The 22,683-nt window shown below is 39.3% G+C and overlaps 3 protein-coding genes across 6 annotated transcripts in view; 2 read left to right on the top strand and 1 right to left on the bottom strand.

Annotated features, from left to right (window-relative positions):
- The first annotated feature begins 3,794 nt into the window (after positions 1–3,794).
- mat2b (methionine adenosyltransferase 2 non-catalytic beta subunit methionine) lies at positions 3,795–10,804 on the top strand. Of its 2 annotated transcripts, none has more exons than XM_079487417.1 (7): positions 3,795–3,896; positions 7,101–7,295; positions 7,402–7,516; positions 7,600–7,746; positions 8,098–8,291; positions 8,700–8,813; positions 9,359–10,804. In XM_079487417.1, exons 1-7 carry the CDS (start codon positions 3,867–3,869, stop codon positions 9,533–9,535), a joined length of 972 nt encoding a protein of 323 aa, XP_079343543.1. In that variant the 5' UTR covers positions 3,795–3,866; the 3' UTR covers positions 9,536–10,804. The 2 variants fall into 2 exon arrangements, with proteins under 2 accessions (XP_079343543.1, XP_079343542.1); XM_079487416.1 differs by lacking the exon at positions 3,795–3,896 and adding an exon at positions 4,310–4,615.
- A 255-nt stretch (positions 10,805–11,059) lies between these two features.
- LOC306911774 (cysteine-rich and transmembrane domain-containing protein 1-like) lies at positions 11,060–15,596 on the top strand. 3 transcript variants are annotated; one of them, XM_079487419.1, is made up of 3 exons: positions 11,060–11,325; positions 12,845–13,165; positions 14,287–15,596. In XM_079487419.1, the coding sequence occupies exons 2-3, from the start codon at positions 12,886–12,888 to the stop codon at positions 14,391–14,393; spliced, it is 387 nt and encodes a 128-aa protein (XP_079343545.1). In that variant the 5' UTR covers positions 11,060–11,325; positions 12,845–12,885; the 3' UTR covers positions 14,394–15,596. The 3 variants fall into 3 exon arrangements, with proteins under 3 accessions (XP_079343545.1, XP_079343544.1, XP_079343546.1); XM_079487418.1 differs by having other exon boundaries at positions 11,062–11,325; positions 12,864–13,165; positions 14,287–15,595; XM_079487420.1 differs by having other exon boundaries at positions 11,130–11,325; positions 12,036–13,165; positions 14,287–15,589.
- Positions 15,597–16,319: 723 nt separating this feature from the next.
- The window catches only part of tenm2b (teneurin transmembrane protein 2b), a 172,317-nt gene continuing 165,953 nt past the window's right edge, over positions 16,320–22,683 (bottom strand). Inside the window, exons 26-30 of the mRNA XM_079487481.1 lie at positions 21,554–21,789; positions 21,170–21,466; positions 19,438–21,058; positions 19,205–19,335; positions 16,320–18,154 (exon numbers count right to left, since the gene is read on the bottom strand). Of these exons, the coding sequence (XP_079343607.1) occupies positions 17,417–18,154; positions 19,205–19,335; positions 19,438–21,058; positions 21,170–21,466; positions 21,554–21,789 (3,023 nt within the window). The 3' untranslated portion in view covers positions 16,320–17,416. The remainder of the gene's footprint in view (positions 18,155–19,204; positions 19,336–19,437; positions 21,059–21,169; positions 21,467–21,553; positions 21,790–22,683) is intronic.

The raw sequence follows: 22,683 nt of genomic DNA, 5'->3' as shown, positions 1-22,683 counted from the left end.
ATTTGTGTGGCCATGTGCCTGCTGGTCTAAAAATGAGGTGTTTTGCTATTTAAGGGAACTAAAACAGACCAATAGACCCAGCTGTTAGAATAGAATAGAAAGCTGTTTGTGTAATACACTGATGCTGTGCGTGTACCTTCAAAACACTTCAATGAAACGTCCTTTGAAGTCCTGCATATGTCTCCTGGTCAATCTGCTTGTTTTATTATCCAATTTATGTCCAATATTAATAGGCTAAACAAACGCCAATCGGTCAGGTGTCATTTCCCTCCATAGCAGGAAAACAATTGCAATCTCTAACAAAGATTGACGTTTGCATATGCACTAGCAGACCTCCGTTACACTTTGATCGATCAGCATGTTTTTAAGTGATGATGTGAAGTTGACGCCAATGTTACGGTTCATCGCTAAAGCCAACGCATATGAATAAACGCGTACTTAGAGGGACACGAGATGCTGAAGCTGGCTGATATGGTGCGGGTGGGACATCTTCAGACACACCCTATAACCGGCGAACCAATAACGGGTCAGCCGTTTTACAATCAGAGCGTTTCGGAAGGAGGGACTTTCAGGAAACCTGAAAAAAATCCTATCGTTTTGTGTGAAGACTTGAGATATGTGAAATATAAAGCGTTTTATAAAACAATACAAAATAAACATTCAAAGCTCATAAATAGAAATATTTGGAATATTAAAATTAAGGCAACCTAATGGAATCTGATAATATCTTAAACTTGGCAAAACATGTAGAAAAAAACTGCATCTGCATAATATTGACTTTTCACCTCATCATATCGATCTTTATTTCATATTTATGACTTTTAAGTCATTTTTGACTGAAAAAATGTAATATGCAAAAAATGTAAGCTTTATCGGAATGAGATGACTTTGAAAACTGAACACACCAAAACACAATAAGGATATGATTCGTATATGATAAAGGGTCATAAAAAAATGTTACACATCGCTCCTTCGGGGTCAAAGTGACCGACATATGATATGAATGTGAAATATTACATTTCAGAGAAAATGTTGCACAGCAATCAAGGGCAAAATAGTGACCTTCCTTACGCGCACACCGATACACACACACACACACACACACACACTCGAAAAGGCTGCCAATGCTGAGTCAATTCTGAAAATATGACACACACATGCACGCTCACGCTCGTGCACATACACACACCCACACAGTGCCATCTGATTGTAAAGATTGGATTTAAACGGCCTGCACCATTCTGGTGCAAAACACAAGACAATTTTTTAAAAGGAAATATACGTTCACAACACAATGCAATAAAGCTACAACACAACAGAAGAATGCCACAACACAATGGAATCGAGTCACAACACAACAGAAATGCTCTCGGCCACTAGGGGATGTGGTGCGCGTTTTGCTGGGTGTTGTTTCATTGGTTTTGGCAGCCTGTTTTGTTTGTGTTAAGCATTTAAAAGGAACGTGTGCTCTGCTGTGGGAATTTGTATTTTCACTTGCAAGTCAACCGACTCTGTATCTTTTATTTAAATTCGAAAAGAAAAAGTTTTTTCCTTATAACTTCTGGAAATCCATTAAAACTATGTTCTCCGTGTTTTGAGCTCAGTAAAATGTGATAGGTTAAAGTATGCGTGGATGCCGCTAAAAATGATGAGCAATGAAAGGAAAATATGTAGTTTTTTATTCTTTTACTTGTTTTTTCCTTGATTACACCATCTTTAGCTAAATATTGCAAAACGGAATACGGAAATGGCTGTGTCCACATTTATTTATAATTGAGTTAGGCGACATTTCACAGCAGCCATGACAGAGCGTTATATCGTTTCCGTAGTGTAGTGGTTATCACGTTCGCCTCACACGCGAAAGGTCCCCGGTTCGAAACCGGGCGGAAACAACTCTTTAACTTTTTTTCATAAAAATAGAAATAAAAGGATATTCACATAATGCAAATCCCATTGTTACTTAAACTAAGCAAAATGTGTTAAAAACGTACCAGTGATTATTATTATCTTATTTTGCTATGTATTTCTATTATGTGTGACACTGTAGATTTTAAACATGATTTTATAAATATAGATTGTGTCGACACAACATGGGAAACTCTTAAATTACCCATTAGGTGACACTTCACCCACAAATGGAAGTCTTATCATCATTTACTCAAGTTTTGGAAAATGTGGCATCGTTTCCGTAGTGTAGTGGTTATCACGTTCGCCTAACACGCGAAAGGTCCCCGGTTCGAAACCGGGCGGAAACATTCCTTTTTTTCATTGATATAGAAATAGAAACGGAATATGCACAAAACGCAATCTAATAGAATCTGATAATTTCTTCAACGAAGCAAAACGTGTAAACAAATACTGTAAGAGTGGACCAGTACCATGACCCGGAGGGGACATGCTCTCTTTTAAGGGGGCTTTGTATGAGGGAACGACATCCTTATCTCTTTGCCACGACTTAAATGTGTGCACCTCGAACTATCAGAAATAGATAGGTTTTTTATTTAAATTGTTCAATATAGACTTATTCATTCATGACAAGAACAAAATCTTACTTTCATTATTTCGGTCATTGGCAAATAAAGTCTGCTACGTTTAGTAAAAAAAGGGCAAATAACAAACTTTTACATTTTGCTTTGAACTACACCATTTTAAATAAGTTTTCCATTTGAGTACTCAGAGAGGCACTTTATAAATGTAACAAATAACGAATTATTTGCATCAAGTCATCTTGCAATAGACCATCGCCACAGCAGAATCATGACAACAATGATTCATATAAGTGCAATAAAGCACTGCCGTTTTTACATGTATGACTAATATTTTAAAGAATTAAGGTTGTTATTCCTTTCTTTTTTCTTTACTGGCCGTGTGACTCGAGTCTTTTGTGTGCTCAGAAATGTAGACGCGCTGCAAGCGCACTGAAAGAAGCTTTGGTGGTCTGGTGGTAGCAACGACAGACGGCGAGCGCTTTTCCACGCTTTAATCGATGTTAATGGCCCTATACAAACACTCCTTCCACGCGTTTATTTTTAATTTCTACCAATAAGTGGTTTCGACACAATCGACAAAAGGTGGTGGGGACATATCTCACCTGTCTCACCCTCAAATTACGCCTATCGAAAGTACAATGAACCAACCATAGACTGTCCAAAATAAACGTGTGAACCAACAAGCAAGTGTTATTATTGGAATAACAGTTAAGAGTGCACAACAACTGCCAAGCGACTTGTGATCCGTAACCGTATCCCCTCTTACGCCAGCATCACAACCAATAGCCTATTATTGTATTGCGCAATGGTGCACGGCAGCTTTCAAATGAAAATTGCCAATAAATAAAACATATTTTATCTATTGCACCAAACTGTTTTTTCCCATCTATTCACTAATCGTAAATTGTTATTTCATATTATTATAATTACAATCACTGTATAGGTAACATCGCACAAAATTCAATATAACAGGCAATTTTTTACTATAATAATGTATTCTTTCCAGCCTATATTTAGCCTTAATTAAAATAAATATTATTATAGTCCTATCCATTTCCAGGCGCTAATAGACACACATTCAAGTCGTGTCGAGATAAGGATGTAGTTCCATAAACATACAAAGTAAGAATAAGAATGTCATCGTCGTAATATCTTGTGGCCACAACATAATATCGCATTCCCACGAGGTAATATCTCGTGGCCACAACAAAACTAAGTGAAACGCGCATGTCCCATCCCGGTCACCACAAAGTAGTGTACACGTCCCATGACTTTTATTTTGAAATCACCGACGTGGCTGAAGTACAGAGGTTGAATTTCGAATACAGTGCCGTTAGATGTCGAAGGCTTCACACTACTCCTGCGCGTAATCCAAACATGCCTGGTTTTAACTACGGGGATGATCAGGTAAATTAAGACAATTAAAAAGAACGCTTAACCCATTTCATATGACCTCAATATACTGTATATGCTCTTCACAGAACTTACGGTTCGGTTGCAGTTGCATAAGGCAAAGTAGCTGGACTGTGTGACTTAACAGTTACCCTTACTACATTATGTATAAACTAGTGGAAACTAAAGCTTTTAAGTAAAATGTTACATTTAGCTGGTTCTATGTTTGGAAAGGCTTGTTCATTGGCTCGGTTTATCTGTTCCATCTCGTCAATGTCGTTCCTGTCGTGACCGTAAACATGTTTTGCTTCTGATATATAACATCCATTAGCAAACACGGTGGCATATAACACTGATGATACTTAAAAAATATATTGGCAAATAAACAATTTGAAGGTTATAAAGAGAAACTAAGCCGCGTAGCGACTGCGCAAAAGTGCACAGAGATGATGCGCTAGAACACTACCCTTTGTTTATCTTATAGACGCAGTTTACTGTGCGCGGATTGCTGATCTATAAACGCCTACGTGATCTTTCAGTCGACAGCGTTATGTTTTGCAACTCCTATGAAAACAGGCCCTTATTTGACAACACGAACGAACAAGACGTTTAAGTTAGTTTTGGCGTATTAAAAAGATCCAGGATATGGTCGAAACTATAGCCGCACTGAAATGAGTATCAGAGCTAAAGAGCTTAAGATACATTTCAAACCCGGCCACGTTGAGCTTGTTCAGGTAAGGCTTGGCTAAACATGGAAGACGTCTTTGATGTATGCAAGGATACAAGGTTCACTTCCTTCAATTTAGATATCTTAACAGTTCAGCAGTTCACCTGTCGCACTAGTGCAAAGCTATTGTTGTGTGCTCATTGTAATTAAGCTTTACTAGAAGAAATAGTAAAGCTGCCTGAAAAAAGAGATTCAATTGAGGTATTGAACAACTTGACGGTGATCTGAATTAAGAATGGGTTTAAGGCTAATTCGTAACCGTGTCTGTAGAAGTGTGCTTGACAACCACATTGCATATCGCTAGTAAGATCCATGTATGTTTATATCGCATAAATATAGGGTAAATGTCCATATTCAGTCCACAAATGACCATTGACATCTCTATAGAACTCTTTCCAACAGAAGTAGTTGTAGTAACACCAAGCTGCCTGAAGGAAGCGCTTTAGCGGCTCCTACCGAACACCTGCACGCGTCGACAATTTTGCATTTGTTTGACATCTTTTGCAAATGAATTTGTTGAGCACAATATTTTCAATGAATCAGTAGTTTAACACAACATTGCTGGATCCTTTAACTTGATGTCAGTTGAAACTCTTAAAAAGGGAATATACCATCTTACTTTTTGTGGTTGGCCTGAAGACATTTCAGCCATCCCTTGGATACTGAGGATGTTGAGCAGAGGATGTTTTTTTTCTTAGTTTGTTTTATCAAATTATTGAAGGGGTCCAATAGCTGCTGTTAGACACTGAATCCGAGTTCCTTGTGATCATCCGCCAATAGATGCTGTAGGGGTGTTTCAAGAAGGGGCGTTTCCTCCGAGGAGGCAAGGGAGGCAGTGCCTCCCCTCCCCCTCGAAAATAACCGAATGAGAATATTACTAACAGTTCAGAAATAGAATAGGACAGCGGATAGAATGTATTGAGCTAAATATGAGATCAATCAGCGTGTACAACAGTGTGAAACAGCGCCCCCGCTCGAAAGAATTCCAAAGGGAGACAGCGTTTCTCTTGCCTCCTCTAAGCTCATTGACTTTACATATACCCCCTAAAGCGTGCCGTGAGTTTGAGTGGGGGTAATTGAAAAGAATGGAGAAAAGTCACGTGAGAGGAGGCAATGCCTCCAACGGGCTATGATTGGATTAACTCATCAGCGAGATCCCGCCTTACTGTTCGTCTTCGTCATTCATTTTAAACTGCGGGCGCTAAATTAGATTGAACGTTAATTAAATTATTTTATTAGTTGTATTAATCGGAGTTTAGGATTCGTGTCGGAGATGGCGGAGGCAGAGGAGTTATCGATTGTTGACAGAATTATGTGACTTACATAAAAGTCAAAAACTTTTGCTTGTGATCAGGCTGCTCAGGATAGTAGCAAGGCTAAAGTAAGTCACATCCAGCGCCGCCGCTCCCACCACGCGAATCACTTGCAGGTAAGTCCATGTTTAATCAAAATTAACATACAAACCAACAGAGACGCTTTAGCCTCATCGTTAGAGCGCTCGTCTCCCATTCGGATCGACGTAGGTTCGGAGCCCGTGCAGAGCGGGGCGAGCAATATTAATTTCGGTGCAGCTTGCAATCTGAATTGAGATTTTACTGTTAAACATTGATAGTTTTTTGTTTTGCTATTCTGTTTACTGAAGAAAAGTTTGCACCTTTAAGGGGGGGGGGGGGGGGGCATCATAATGGAATTATGCTTAGGGCACCAAAATGGCTAGCAGCGGCCCTGGTCATATCTATTTGATTTGATCTCTTAAATGCTTTGAGTATTTCTGGGACTGCTAATAATTAAATTGATGGTATTGGTAATGATGTTATTCTTATATAGGAAATCCCAAATGTTCCAGAATAAGATGAAGGTGGTGTTGATGTACCTTTTCCCAAAGCAGGGAAAATAAACTAAAAAAATCAGAAGTACATACTGTAATGAACTTGTAGTAATTAAAAGGAATTTTTCACACATAAACACTGAAATGACACTGGTTTTCTGACAAACGCACTTGTTAATAGTGCAGAGATGAACAAAAATAACATGGATAGAAATCTGCCTCCTCATTTTTTAAGTCCACCGCACACCACTGGTTTCAAGATACTGTGACGGGCAGCTCTGATTGGTCTTAAATTGTGTCAATCACAGATCCCTGGAGGTAACGTTGACTTCACTTGTGTGGTGACGCAAATCTGTTCCCAAATTCAATAGTTTATGATCTGTTTGTGGAGCACAATGAGGATCCGTCTCCGGTTACTTATTAATTGTCAGAAAAACCCACACGTGTAAACCATTGAAATTGGTTAAGAAATGTAAATGTTATACTTCTTTTCTTCTAATAGTCTTTTTGCCAGAAAGACTGCACTTCCTCCGGTCACTTGTATGTGTTTATATATCAGTCTTGCTCTTTCCAATGTGGCGGCTGCCGTTGACACTATTCAGCAGCCAAAGCGGCATCTATGTACTGTATGTCTATTGAGTGTAACTACTGTTCTGTCCTCTAGGATGATGTTTACACGCCATACCGGCGTGTGCTTGTGACTGGTGCGACTGGGCTACTCGGCCGTGCTGTGTACAAAGAGTTCAAGAACAATGACTGGGATGCTTTGGGGTCTGGCTACAACCGAGCCCGACCTCGTTTCCTTAAGTGCAATCTTCTGGATGAAGATGCGGTGCGAGGGGTCATTCAGGAGTTTCAGGTAATGATTGATAATGATACCCAGTTAGGTCACCCACTTTTTAACACACGTCTGGGTATACATTTAACATGCTTGAACTATCATTTGTTTTTTCCATTTTGTGAAGCCTCATGTGATCGTGCACTGTGCTGCTGAGAGGAGGCCAGACGTGGTGGAGCATCACACTGAAGCAGCCATGAACTTGAATGTACATGCATGTGCTACACTGGCCAAAGAAGCAGGTTGGTGAAGCATCGGGACTTTGTTAGATATGGTTAAAATGTCTTTTTTTCAACTAAAGTTCTCTCTAATGCTTTTTCCACAGCTGGCATCTTTCTCATTTACATCAGCACAGATTATGTTTTTGATGGCCGTAATCCTCCTTATGGAGAAAACGATGCCCCCAATCCTTTAAATTTGTATGGGAAGTCCAAGCTAGAGGGAGAGAGAGAGATTCTAAGGCATTGCCCAGGTATTGTTTTTGGAAGAATCTAGACTGTTTTATTCTTATGTAAATTTAGCAAATGGGTTTGTTTTAAAGTGATAGTTTACCCCAAAATACAGATTCCGTCTAAAGTACTAATGTTGTTCAGAACCTGTATATGACGCTTATGTGAATATATTTTGAGAACTGTCTTTTGTGGTTTTGTGTCCATACAATAGAAGTCAATGGGGACAAGTGTTGCTTAGTTACCAAGTTCTTAGTTGCTTAGTTCTTCAAAATAGCTGCTTTTGTGTTCAACCGCTCCTCCTATTCCTGTGGTGTTTCTTATGTTGAGTTTAGTTCATTTACGAAAAAGCTATTCGCGTTTGCTCTCTCCAGGTGCAGCTATACTGCGAGTGCCCATTCTTTACGGAGAGGTGGAGAAGGTGGAAGAGAGCGCAGTAACTGTTTTGTGGGACCGTGTTCAGGAGGGAGCTGAGAGCTGCACTATAGAACACTGTCAACAACGCTTTCCCACCTACACTAATGATGTGGCCCATGTCTGTCGGAACATGGCTGAGAGAGCCCTTCAGGTGAGCCCCTTTAGTTTATACTGCATAATACACCCCTGTACTGTGTGTAAATTCTCCCAGTCAACCCATCTTTTTGGTGGTCTATGTACGTTTTTGAAGTAAAATGCTGCAGAAAGTATTAAATAAATAATGTGTTAATGATACTACCACTCTTACTTTTTTAAATAGTTTGAATCAAATTAGCTAAATATGAAATAAGTAAACACAAAAAGGGTTACAACTCCTCACATTTGAGGGGAGTAACATTAAAAGAAAGGATGGAAAAGGAACTACATTTTCCCCGCATTCAACACACTCGCATTTACAGATACTTATATCCTTCTGTTTAATTCTGCAGTCACAGATTCTATGCAAAACTGCTTCAAAATCAACACATATTTCAATGCTGCATGTTTGTGTTGCCCTCAGGATTCATCGTTGCGTGGAATCTTCCATTACTCTGGAAAAGAGCAGATGACCAAATATGAGATTGCCTGTGCTATAGCGGATGCTTTTAACTTGCCTAGCAGTCATCTAATACCAGTGAGTAAACACACAGTAGATTAAAAAATCTCAGAGCATTTCTACAGTCAGTTCAATTTGTATGATTACACTTGCATGTAACTATATATGGATTACAGTTATACATTATGCAATGTAGCCTGTTTATATAAACAAGCTTTCTGTTAAAAGCCTTTTTTTTAAGTTAGACGAAGGAGAAATTATTTAGGAAACAGACCATATCATAACAACAAATTCCATTCTTCTTATTTTTTTTAATGGTAAAATATTTTTTAGCCCAAATTAATATGCAGAGACGACTATTTATAATGTTTTCCTGGATGTTTTCCTGGAAATGTGGAAAAACATTGCTATCTAAACATTACTTTGTTTTGGGAATTTCAAACGGCTCAGCACAGCCAAACTGGTTTAACCAATGGTGTGAACCAATCACGGGGGGAATGGTATTTTTATAATTCCATATGGTCTCGTTCGCAGTTAATAAATGACACACTTTAACTCTCATTAGTGTAATATTTTCTGTGTGTTGATATTTTTGTAATATGTGTTTTGGTTTGTGTGTGTAGATGACAGAGCAGCCAGCAGGAGCAGGGGCTCAGAGGCCACAAAATGCCCAGTTAGAGTGCTCACGTCTTGAGCTCCTCGGTCTGAGTGTGGAGCCCAGTCCTTTCAAAACTGCGATACGGAACAGTCTCTGGCCCTTCCAACATGACAAACGATGGAGGCAGACTGTCTTTCACTGAGGAAACAACTATACCCCCCTCTCAAGATCAAATAAAGGCCATGTTCTTTATGCTTAGCTTTTTTATCTAGCCATCTTAATTTAAACTCATAAAAAAAGCAAAACCACGCTTTTATTTTGTTCAGCAACTTTGTTTGATGTTACAGTATATGTTTCTTATAGCCAAAAGGTATTTTACCATCATGTGTATTTTTGTGATTATTGCACTGTGGGTATGTCTGTTCTCTCGGGCACATTTGTTTGTTTCCATTTTTTCCTTATTTTATTACTCAAGTAAACACGAGTTTACTTGAAGAGAGCAGTGTGACTGTACGACACAGTAGTGTGATATATATGCTATACAATTTCTGTTTCATATGTATGTGTTTTTTTTTCACAAGTTTGTTTTACTTGAGAACAGAATGCAATATGAATGCACTATAAAGGAAGTATCAGGAAGTTACTGGGCATCTCTTTTTGTTTAATTTATTTTGTATTCTTATAGATGTATAGATACTAAGATGAATAGAGCTACAGCGTTTTTCTACACAGTGTGTTCAGGAAGCACAGTGTCAAAAACTATGACTTAACTAAACAAAGCCAGTAACGTTGTCTCATTATGATCGTATTTACTTTAACCTGTGTGCATATTTTCTGTCAAAAGTAAACATTTAAACTATTACGGTAAAATGTCCTTGTTCTCTTCAAGTTTAACGAATTCATGTAACGTGTCTGAAAGATAACTTGTACATTTCTAAATGAGGGCATGAAAACATTGATGTATGAAGAGTTCGCTTCCAAAATGGGATGACTTTTATGTTATTATTGTCATTATGTCAACATGATTGTATTGTGTTAGTTTGCTGTATTTGTTTAGTTATTATGGCTCGAATCAAAACAAACACTGCAGTATGATTGATATTAATGGGATGCACTATTAACAAACAGGATTTTTAACTCTGTATTAAAACAGAGTTATCTCGTTTTGGAAGCTTCATATGTATATATGTTATAAAACCACATAACACTGCACTAACAGTAACAATGTTTTTTTTAGTAACAACAAATTTCTTTACAAACATTCGTGTATACAGTGAAATGCAACATAAATATAAAAAAAATTGCACAGTAGGGGCTATTGTAAATTTACATGAAAATATTAAAGCATTTACACATTTTTCTGCACATTTTTCTGTTTTCTGCACTAACAGTGTTTCTTTTTTTTATTCAAAGAAATCTTTGAAAGAAGCAATATTATACATATCACACAAAGAGGGAAAAAAAGATTGATAAATAATAAAGAAAAAAAAGAAAATAAATAAATACAGAAAATAACAGCAAGTATTTCTCCTCTTTCCTATGGACACATTCTAAATCCACAAAAAAATTATATGTATATATATATATACAAATATTTAAACAAAAGACCATTCATACAAATAGACGGGATATTAAATTGAAAAAAACGTCTGCATAAATGTTAACAACTTTACATTTCTGCACTAACAGTGTTGTTGGTGTATCCAGTACTAAGGTGACGTATTCTGAACGGGGCGTGGTCGGTGGGCTGCGCTGCATGCGCTGGTGTACTGCGGTCAGCTGATATCAGCGCAATCGGAGTCGGCGCACCGCTGTCTCTGTGACATCATGCGTTCATCGTGACCTAATCGACAAACGTTATTTCGCTCGTGCTTGTATCCCGAAAGGTTGACGACACACTCAAGCTGAGAAACACAAAAATACAAAACATAACTGCAAGGTAACAGAGAGGATCATATCTGGAGGAGTCGTTCAGGAAGAATTCATCCGAAGGTAATAGAAACACTTTCTGTCAAATATAATTTCATCAGTGAACCGAGTCTTCCGTTGGATGCGTTATTTTGCTATTTTTTTAAATGAGGAAATGTATCTTTTTATTATAGTGCCGCTGTCAAACATTTACTTGTATACCCGGTCTCCTCAGGGTCTTATCGCCCCTCCATTTACTCGAGACAGATTCTGTGGCGCACAAATAATTACATGCATTTCTTTATATGGCCGCAATATGATGTTATTCTATAAGTGGACGTAAGGGACTTTATCGCGTTACCACGGTTCTTTTTGTTATAGTGTGAACTTAAAATGTGTGTCGCACATTTATTTGCGTGGGTGAACATGATACTGACCTCTGTACCAGCAGGTGAACAATCACTTTCTTGTGTTGAACCAGTCGCCTGATTCTCATCATCACTTATTCAATTTCTGTAACACTGCTGCATTCATGGCCATTGTTTTCACATTCTTAAGTTTATGCGTCTTGTTTTTAATCTTATGCGTTATCAGGGTGTATTTCTCTCTCAGATGTTGTTATTAGTCATTTTCCAGCTTATGGTCAAAGTGTTGACTATAAAACACGAGTTAAAAGACCTTAAGGACTTTTATTTTGATTTTAATGTAAGTGTCATAAAATGAATGAATTAAATTAATCTTATTCTTATGTATGTAATTCTACATTTTATAATTATATGAATTTTTATTTGTAGATCCTGCTCCACGCTGCACCTCTGTTATTCCTCCAAAATAGGTTTCATATTTTCATTAAACATCCTGCAAAGATAAAACTTAAAGTTACGTAATAACATAGACCATCGCATCGTCTAGATCAGAGCAATGCAAGTATTATATGATTAAACATAAAGGTTTAAAATGGATGCCGCTTCAGTCAATATCTGTTCTGTATGTTGCTGTTTGAGCAACACGTTTCCAGTTTGGTCCATTAAAACCCATGATGTTAATAATTTACCATCACTGAGTGAAGGGACTACTGTTTGATTTCACCACATGATCTTTGTATTTACGCAATAACTGTGTAAGTCTATTGTCAGCTTTGACGCCACTGCTGATAAATAATTTCTGTTCACAAGTCTTTGTATTTATCAATTGCGTAAAAAAACACATGGTGCTTTGAATACATATGTGTATCATGATTAGAATGACTATTAGTTTAATTATTACAAACGATCCAAAAACTGATATTTAACAGTATGTATCAATCATTTTAACAGTATTTTTTTATCTTCAATCTTTTATTCAAGTGTTGGAATATAGATACATACATAAATCTTTAAAAAAAACTAACAAGCATAAAAGGATTTAATAACTGGACAATTTGTAATAATTCTTTGCTAAGTAATTAAATAGCATGACTTTTATTTTGGTATAGCACATGAAAACAAGACAACTGAGTACAGACCTTGATGTCATATTTCTTAAACATGCTGGTTTTGCGTAGGATCTTTGTGTAAGACTCAAATCTGCAGCCCTTCATTGTAACTGTTTCCCAATATTTCAGCCTCATTGCTTGTTCCCAGGAACTTCACTTCCAGTGTGTAGATGAATTACGAACAGCCTCCACCCTACACAGGGCCTGGCCCTACAGCTCCAGGATACCCCCCTCCATCAGCTTCCGGATACCCGCCTCAAGGATACCCTCCTCAAGGATACCCCGCACAGCCATACCAAGGATTTCCAGCTCACACCGAGCAGCCCAACCCTGGTTATCCAAACTACCCTCCTGGACCTCCGGGATCATACCCAGTCGACCCAGGATACCAGGGCTACCCTCAACCACAATATGGAGGACCTGCATATGGTGAACCCCCTAAAAACACCGGTAGGAGACCTTCTGTGAAGATAATATGATCTTTGTACATACTGTATATTGGCAAATCCTCATAAACAAAACATCGATGTGACAGAAATAGCGTGAGTAAAATAAAAAGAGGGACTCAACTTTGGGCCACAAAAGAAAACTGGCACAGTAATACTGAGTGCTCTTAGTTTTTGACATCATGTGCGTGATCATGCTGACTTTGGTTTCATTGTAACAGTCTAACAGTCTTTGTTTTTCTTGTCTTTGTGTTGGTCTTTGAAAGGAACAGTAGTTAAATAAGACTTCGGTATTAACCCTTTTGCACCAATTAAAAAAACTCACACTTAGGTTCAAAATGGACGAAAATTGATTTTAAATATGTGAGGGATAATCCACACCGTAGAGGCCAAGAACCACCCGACGCGAAGGGTTGTTGCCTCTGCGAATGGCATTAAACTCCTTTAAAGCACGGCTAGCTGTGGATCTTCCCGCTTATACCATGGTCATTTGCCAAGTTAAAGCTTTTATTGTTGTTTACAGTGTCATTTAGATCAAACAGGAGAAAATGACTGGTATTTTTTGTAAGGTCATTTCAAATGTCATCAAACTGACTGGAGCTACCCATGCGTTAAAGGCTTTTAATGCACACCTCACAGCCAATCAGAATCCAGTTTTCAAACAAACGATTAATCGTGAATAATCGCATCCAGAATAAAAGTTTGTGTTTACATAAAATATGTCTGTGTACTTTGCATATTCATTTTGTGCTCGGAAACACAAAAACATCCACAAACAACATTTTTTTTTAAAGAAATATTTAGATACATTAATTTATATTTACCAATATGTTTACCAATAATTAAGTTTCATATGTTATATTTTTGTTAAATATATGCACTGTACGTATGTTTTTATAAATACAATATTAATATGCACAGTACACAGACATATATTATGTAAACACAAACCTTTATTCTGGATGCAATTAATCACGATTAATTGTTTTATATTGCAACTGTTTCAGCTACACTTTTCTGTTATAATGCTATAAACAAGAAACTACTGTGGTATTTATGTAAAAATGACCTTTTGCCGTCTGTTGAGATTGAACTGTCCATCTGAACTGTGTTTTGTTTCTGCAGTGTATGTTGTGGAACAGGGAAGGAGAGAGGACTCTGGGGACCAGGCATGTCTAACTGCATGTTGGACAGCACTGTGTTGCTGCTGTCTGTGGGACATGTTGACCTAGAAATGTAAAGAAACCACTGTGAGCCCCGCTTTCATTTCACTCCATCTTTCACTCCATGACAATCATTATTTGTGTATGACTACTGAAAAATAATTGTAAGAAAATTAGTTTTTGTTTTAACATCAAGAGTGGGGAACTTCTTTTTATGCCTTTCATGACAAGCACCATATGCACTGAGTCTTATTTGTAGAGGCATACTGAATGTTTTTATTATTTGTGTATTGAAAATGCGAATTTCACCTCTTTATTAATGAATGCAAATATTGCTTGAGCATGGACCAGATTTGAGAATCAAATATGGCCTTGCAGAGTCTATGAATGTTTAATCTGTCATAATATAAAAAATATGTTTGTTTCTATTCATTAAAATAATGGAAATGAGCCGTGTATTTTTCTTTATTCGTTATTTAACATGTGCTTTGTCATACACACAATCACATTTATCATCTGCCTTCCTGATAAACAATTTCAGTCTCAACACACCCAAGTGTAACATTTTAAATGCAATTTATGGCAACAGACCTGAACCTTTGTCATAGTGTAATGGACTGATTATTGGCTAATTTATAATGCGTTGTTCTGCATTTACCTTGAGAAAGGAAAGGTAATGAAATTCTAAGTAAATGAGGAAATATAGACTGGAAACACAGTTAGGAATTGAAGCGTGAGTGCATTTTAAATCATCACACCGTATTGTCTCTTCTCTGTACTGTATTGAACCTCTCCTCCCCTTGAGGTATTAAATACTGCTCACTTTTGTATAGTCGACTCCATGACAGTTCTTATGGAAACCTGGTTTGTAGTATGAACTTATAAAAATGTAGTGATTCAAAGGGCTATCATGACTGAGCATAATATAGAAATGTAACCCCCTCTGTGAAACCCTGCTTAAGTCATTTTTTGTGATTAATTGTTTTTTTTACATAAAACCATTCTACACAATGTAAAGAAACTCTGTAAAAATATAACCTTGATAACTTTAATATTGACTAAGATCAAAAAGGTCAAAGTTCAAATCAAAGGGAAAATAATGGCTGAAATCCAACTTTGATGCTTGTAATCCTAACTAGATTTTGAGACTTTTTCCTATTTTCACAGACAAATGTATTTGATTTACTTAGTTGAAACTGAAACCTACGGAAATCGAGACCTACAGTGTAAAAGCACAAGGTAATATAATTAAAATCTTGGGAAGTGTAATTAACAAATGAGGTTGTGTCACTTGTTTTGAGTCCTTTCATGAATCTCAAGTGAAAAGTGCAACACTCTTGAGTTTTCCCTTCCCCCTGCACCTGTGTTCATGACAGTTCCCCGTAAATGGTTCCCATGAGGGTAAACTGAACACCAGCACTGCAACAAGCTATTTAAAGAAAGCTGCATTAACCATTTTCCCACTCTCAGCACCAGCAGTTCTGCTCACTGACCGTGCCGTCAAAATCAATCCTTCAGTTACAATGACAGTGAAACAGCTTTACCAACGTTTAGCAATTTATGTCTTAAATTATAGCGTATTGTTATAGGTAATAAAGACAATGTGTGTTCTTAATAATGCATCCGTGTACACTATAACACTATCTTATCTAGATTTAGATTAATCAAAAAACTCATTGCTCACTGGGCAATGAACCTTAAAAGTGTAACGGAAATGAACTCAAGCTGAGAAAAATACAACAGTTGCATGTCTTAATTTTATGTTAGATAAAATAAAATGCTTGAAATGTCTGAAATGTTCTTACCTTAACATCATAAAAATCACTTTTTAACAAACACTATTCTGCAAGTGTTTCCCTTTTAAGAACAAATATATAAAGTTACATCTCAAATGAACCATTCGCCTTTAAATAAAAATTGGTTGAGATTAGGGTAAAAAGTCTTCATATACTCAAACACAATCATTTGTAAGGAAAGATTTCACATTCGAAAGATACAAATGCAAATGTTTTATTTTTTCTAGAACTTCCAAAGAACCTTCTTCCACAGGTTGCTGTTTGATTTTGAGCTCACACGTTTACTGACCGTAGTCAGAAGACATTCTACATCAAAAAAGTCATAAAAAGGAAGTCGACGGCTGCTTTAGTTTCTGTAATAGTTAAATAAAACGACCATGTGATGAATTTTCACTTGATGTAACGATAAAGCCACTTCCTTAAAGAAATGTACTAGTTTGATTAAAATACAGTTGAGTCAATGAGAATATTTTACATGTGTGGTATGTTTCACAGTTTTAAAAGACTTAAAGTAAAAACAATAAAAACCATATATATATATATCTATTACCCTTTCATTTGTTATCACGTGTCAAGTTGAAATAAAATAAAAACAGGCAATCAATAATCTTTCTCTCGTACATATTATACAAAACGGTTGGCTCATGTAAAGTTTATTGATCAGTTTTTTTCCTGTGATTGTCAAATATTGAGAACAGAAGAGATGATGTGAGTTGACACCTTACGCTCCATCTAAGGCTGCCCAGAAGAGCTCAGTCTAGTTACGGTGTCTTGAAATCTTCATACAATACAATGTTGCAAGATCCCCAATGTCTTTTGAGTAAATGTGGAACAAGAGACTGAAAATGTTGAGACACTGAAGTTTCTTCTGAATTGGTTCCTAAACTGTTGCTTCACAAACACAGAAGAGCAGATGATGGCGAGTTATTTTCGGCTATTCTCTTCAGTGGCCTGAGACTGAACTTTTGTGATTTGAAATGTTACATTTGTTTCTAGTTTGGCATGTAAAAACCAAAGCAGTGAGCCGTCACACTATTATCACACAGACGTCTGTTACGGTAAGTCAGAAATGACTAAAAAATATTTACCACTTTCTATAAAGTCAAAACGTCACTACAAAATCACGTCTGCCTTGTGTCACAAGGACAAGTGCTTTTTTTATGTGGGTCATAATGTTTTTGCTGCTGGCTGTAATTTCTCCATTTGCATGGAGCTTTTTGGAAAAGTCTCTGCAGCACTCTTTATGTCGGTTCTCTCCGTAGGAGATGATGTGGCGTCATCAACAGTTTAACTCTGTTACCTCTTACCCATCTCATTCTGTTTGAGGAACTGGATGTTAGTGCTGCTGTCTGCCAGTTCAGGGTACTGCTCCACCGGCAAAACGTAGTAGCCTTCATAACCCGGCACCTTCCCAATGGCTAACAATTGCTGTTTCTCATTTTCGGCCCACACGCGACCTCCTTCCCTGCCGTCGCGTACCTGTCGCTGCTCCCTAGCCCAGGCTCCGGACAGCGCCCTCTGGTGGGCCTGCTCCAATATGCGGCTTCGCTCCTTTTCCAGAACCTCCGCTGACAATCCGTATCGAACACTGTACGTTAGTCTGGAGGAGTGGATTTCTAGTGTGACACTCCGTCGCAAGCGTCCGCTGACGGTCACGTTAATGCCGCTCTCTAGCGTTTTATGGCCGCTGCTGAGTCCGAGGGCCAGTAAATCGCTGTCCGCTAGTCCAAGCTTCACAAAGAAATGCCAGTCACGCCCATCGATGGTGTAGTGAGACCCCTCGAGGTAAATGGCATTGCTGAGGATCTGCGAAATCTTGCGGCTATCTTCGTTAGCTATGCTAGACAGGTCTGTTAACACGTGACCGTCTCTAATGGCAAACATCATGCCTTTGCCGACTATGGGTGTGCTGGTTCCGAACCAGAAACCGGGTTTGTCGCGTTTGACACGACGCTGTTTGTTAAGCAACCTGCCCTCGATGACCATGAAGGCCTGATTGTGTCTTTCAACTGAATGCTGAACTCCGGTGAAAAGCTGTAGAAGTTAAATAACAATAAAAAAATGAGTGACACTTAACCAGGGCCGGACTGGGACATAAATTCAGGCTATATATTTTTTAATCCTATTTTTATGAAATGTAGAATGCTTTGTAATAATCGCACATGCTTAATTAAACTGACAGTGCATTGTTTACGAGCAAAATAAATACAGTTTGGCTTGAGAAAGTTTCAAGAAAACAAAAATTAAAATGTATCATGCGGCCACACCACAAAAGCACGTTTAAATGATGTATAGTACAACTGTATCTTAAACTTAACATTCATTCGATCTTCAGGCATTATAATAAAACAACAAATACATATTGCAATCTTAAATTGTATGTGGGAAGAGAAACAATTGCATCGTGCTGTCAATAAGCTCTCCTGCACTGCGTTATGACTGTTTTCCCTTTTAATGCTATTGACGTTAGAAACGTGAATGTCACTTTGTTGACGGTCCCTAAATGCACAAATATTGAACGTCCAATAACAAAGCCAACTTGATGTCAGTCTTTTATGGCATGCTTTTACTGACAGATGTCAAGAGCGCGTTACTGTAGCGCAAAAGTACGGCAATATTGATCTGTGACCACGGACCTCTCCGCAAGCACACGGATTTCATTTGGTCATGCAAAAAAACTGGACGCATACCATTAGATGCTCTCTGCTAGCACGCGGAAGATGCTTTCCTTGCATATGGATTTATTTTGTTCTTGCACAAAATTGGACGCGTGCCCTTTGATTTTCTGGGCATTTGAGTTTTGAGCGAGAGCAAAAGAAATCTGTGCGTCAGCGACGTACTTTCACGCTACAATAATGTGCTCTCGACATTTGTATATAAAAAGTGCCATAGCTGGCTGGCAGCAGGCCAAATGGTTCGACAGGACACCGGTTCACACGATGGACAGCCAGGGCCTGCACTTAACAGAGGTGAATGATATTCAACCTATTATTTCATGTTCACTAAGTAGGTTCTCAGATCTAATGGTTTAGCAAATATTGACATTTCAGCTAAATTGAAAAAGAAGTGGCGAATCAAACACACCTGAGCATTATCAGAGTCCTGACTGGCGAGAATCTCATAAGGAGGGTCAACAAAATAGAGCGAGTGCCTAGGAAACCCTGGTATGATGTTGCTGAGCTGGAAGCCAAACATAACCAGCCAACTCTTCACATCTACAAAGAGAAACAAGCATGTTAACAAGGCATCAAGGTAAGAAATGGGAGTCAATTTTAAAAGTATTTTGTCAAACCATGAATGCAGAGTAAAACACTTACCTGTCACATAGTTCTTGACATCAATCATATCACTCAGTGGATTATTATTCTTAAACATGTATAAATTAAAAGGAGCCAGCTCTTTTCCTATCTTCGGCCACAACGTATGATCAGGTGCAGTCCATCTTCCTGCCAACACGTCATAGTCTCTCTGGGCAAAGTGTACCAGTTTGGTGAGGGGATCATAAAGACCTCCGTGAAAGCCCAGGATGAGCTGGAAATCTGGGTTGGAATCGTGGTAGATCTCGCCGTACGCTGTGTACTGCAGCTGTTTGACCATCTGTCCGTTACTGCTGAAGATGGCCAGTGGAGTGCCTACATTGTCCGAGGCAATGTAATATTCCTCTCCGCCGGTGACTTCCATAGCAAACAAATGACCCTGCAGGTCGTAGTAAAAAGAGGTGATTTCAGCCTTGGAGTGGTTGTAGACATGGGTCACTCGAGTGGGGTAATTTAAATCGGCATAGAAGTACTGCTGATGCTCGTCATCGCCAGTTCTACGAGAGACGCGGCGGCCCAAGCCGTCATAGCGGTAGCGGACGCTCCAACCCCCTGGTGTTCGACTGTAGGCTCTCTCGAGGAGTCCTTTCGAGTTGTACTCGAATACATCCGAACCTCTCTGTGCCAGCACGCCGTCTTCATCGAGCTGATACTGCATGTCGCCCAGCCGCGTGAGGCGGTCTCGGAGATCGTAGCGTAGCGGCAGTAGACGTGCGCTATTACCAGGATTCAGCAGATGGAGGTTGCCGTTCAGGTCATAGCTGTAGCGCCAAGTCGACCAGTCATCAACTTTGACGCCCACTAGCTGGCCATCGCCGTCGTATTCGTAGCGGTACTGCGTGGTGTTAGCATAAGGACCGATCTTCAGTTCGCGTTTGATAACGCGTCCCATACTGTCATACTGCACCGTCATCCAATACATCAGAGAGCGGAAGATCTCATACTGCACCTCTTTGATGCGTCCGTGTGCGTCAAAATGTTTGCTGAGCGTCATCACCGCAGTGGTGATGATTTGGTTGATATCATAATATATGATGCCAAACTTGCCGAAGTGTTCCACCTTACCAGAGATCTCATCATAGCGGTAAAGGTCAACAGGAAGTGGGGTCTCCCCTATCACCGGCTTTATGCTGGCCACCCTGAAGCTGTTATCGTGATAGGTATAGTCAAATCGAGCGTTGACCATACCTTCTTCCGAGAAACGATACATCTGTTTGTCCACCAGGGGGCCCAGCTTGCGATAGCGGATGGTGCAGGAAAAGCCTCCGCTTTGCAGGTTTACCATCTTGAGGACACCGGTGGTTTCATCGTAGCCGAAGGTCACGGCAGTGGCATCGTACAGTATCTCAGACAGCTTTCCCAGCTTCCCGTACTTGTAGAGCACACGGCGGCCTGTTCCGAGATGGAAGGTGGCGCGTGGACGCCCGTCCTCGCTGAAGTCGTGGATGACCGTGGCATTGCTTTCAGGAGGGTTGTAGGTGTTGCGTATGTAACCGACAGACACGTGGGTGGCCATAGTGTGTCTGGCCATGCTCGGCATAGTGACCGCTGTGAGCCGTCCGGCTGTGTCGTAATCAAAGACGTACTGTTTCTGACTCTGCTGAAGGAGCAACACCACAGACTGTGCAGTAGAAACAGAAAAAAGATTCAAATTTAGTTTAAAGAAAAAATTTGTGAAGGACAAAAACAGCATTGTGGCATTTTACTAGGTGCCTGTAGAGTCACAACACACCTTGTCTAAGTAGCTAAAGCTCCAAACTTTCCCATCAACAAAGGTTCGAGACAAGATCCGTCCAAATGTGTCGAACTCGCTCTTCTCGCTCATGCTGCCCCTCTGCAACCCCACCAGCCGGCCGGTGGGCGAGTAAGAGACATTAACCAGGGCCAGGCTACTGCTGGGAAGCCAGGTGGCCGGTCGGCCCTGGGCGTCATAGATAATGCGCAACGTGAACTTGCGGTGGTCGTCGTAGATCTTCTCTGTTCTGGTGTTGCGGTCATAGTCGATGGATAACAGGTTCCTGCTGTGGGCCTGGGGAATTTTTAAAAGAAGCATTTAAGGATTTTCTTTACTCGACTGCAAAGTAAGGCAGTGTTTGGAACGCAAAGTAAAACTTACGCGCAACTTCCTCCCGAACACTGTGACCTTGCCTTTGGTCAGCTCTTTCCTCATACGCCACTCGATTGAGTTGAGGCCGCTGTCAGTGGGTAGTGTGATGTTGCGTCTGCCAATGGTGGGGCTCACGGATCCAGCAAGGATGTGTGGCTCTGTGTGAAAGCTCATTCCCATTCCATTGGCGTAGGACACTCGTAGGGTGCCATTGTGATACAGCTGATAGCTATTCCTCACTTGGTCTATAAAAGGGCAAGCGATAAGAATAAAGTGAAGGATTATTAAATTGAATGCAGTGGTATAACTAAATAAAATGATATTACATTTTACAATTCTGGACATATCAGTCTATCATCTGCATTCAAATATGATAATAAAATACGCAAATCATAGCTTCCAAACATTATTACACACAAACTATTGATATGTGAAGCGTTAACGAGACATTAAAATGAATGTTTACTTCCTTAAGGGAAATAGTGTCACTTTAAACCAACTTTTTAATATCGTGTAAGAAATATTAAGCCTGATCTGACAATCTATTGTACATCAGGGAGAAGCGTAGTACTGTAGGGCGGATGTGTGTAATACAGTTATGCGGCTTTTGGATATAAAGATCCTTTAGCTTTCGGTAAAAGCAGCACAAATGTCTTCAGTTCCATTTGCGAGCGGTAATTGGATCATATGCTGCCTTCCACAGAAATATACCTGGGAAACACAATCATGCACAATTTGAAAGTCATAAAAACAACCGAGTACATTTCGGTGTGTTACTAACAAGCACAGGGCACCCAGAGGTTGCTTTTAACCTCTTTTGTCTAGAGCAAACAGCACTCCCATAATCTTTACAGGAAGTACCGGGCAAGTTGTGTGAGAATGTATTATCATCACACACGCTATTGAAACAGGAATGTTCAAAGATGAGTTTATGCCGTCTTTAGAAACCCCAAGGGCAGTGTATGGTGAATTGCAAAATGTTGATTTCTCGGCCTGGCTGGACCCCACACATTCAAACAATGTGGTCTCCCTGTGGGTAGTAAAGGGTAACATTACTCTACCTGCCTTCCGCGTGTTTTCTTCCTAATGGATGTGATATACAGGGCAAACCGGGGCAACAGTGTGACTGTGATGTATTC

Source organism: Barbatula barbatula (genome assembly GCF_947034865.1).
Source record: "Barbatula barbatula genome assembly, chromosome: 22".
Lineage (NCBI taxonomy): Eukaryota > Metazoa > Chordata > Actinopteri > Cypriniformes > Nemacheilidae > Barbatula > Barbatula barbatula.
Note: the sequence above shows the minus strand (reverse complement) of the source record. Positions and strands in the feature narration are given on the sequence as shown.

What these genes read in the sequence shown, in the direction of transcription:
- LOC306911774 (XM_079487419.1), top strand. Translation starts at nt 12,886, where the DNA reads ATGAATTACGAACAGCCTCCACCCTACACAGGGCCTGGCCCTACAGCT. An exon ending in TGAACCCCCTAAAAACACCG is followed by an intron (nt 13,166 to 14,286) that starts GTAGGAGACCTT and finishes TTGTTTCTGCAG; the next exon opens with TGTATGTTGTGGAACAGGGA.
- mat2b (XM_079487416.1), top strand. Translation starts at nt 4,553, where the DNA reads ATGAGTATCAGAGCTAAAGAGCTTAAGATACATTTCAAACCCGGCCAC. An exon ending in GATTCTAAGGCATTGCCCAG is followed by an intron (nt 7,747 to 8,097) that starts GTATTGTTTTTG and finishes TGCTCTCTCCAG; the next exon opens with GTGCAGCTATACTGCGAGTG. An exon ending in TGGCTGAGAGAGCCCTTCAG is followed by an intron (nt 8,292 to 8,699) that starts GTGAGCCCCTTT and finishes TGTTGCCCTCAG; the next exon opens with GATTCATCGTTGCGTGGAAT.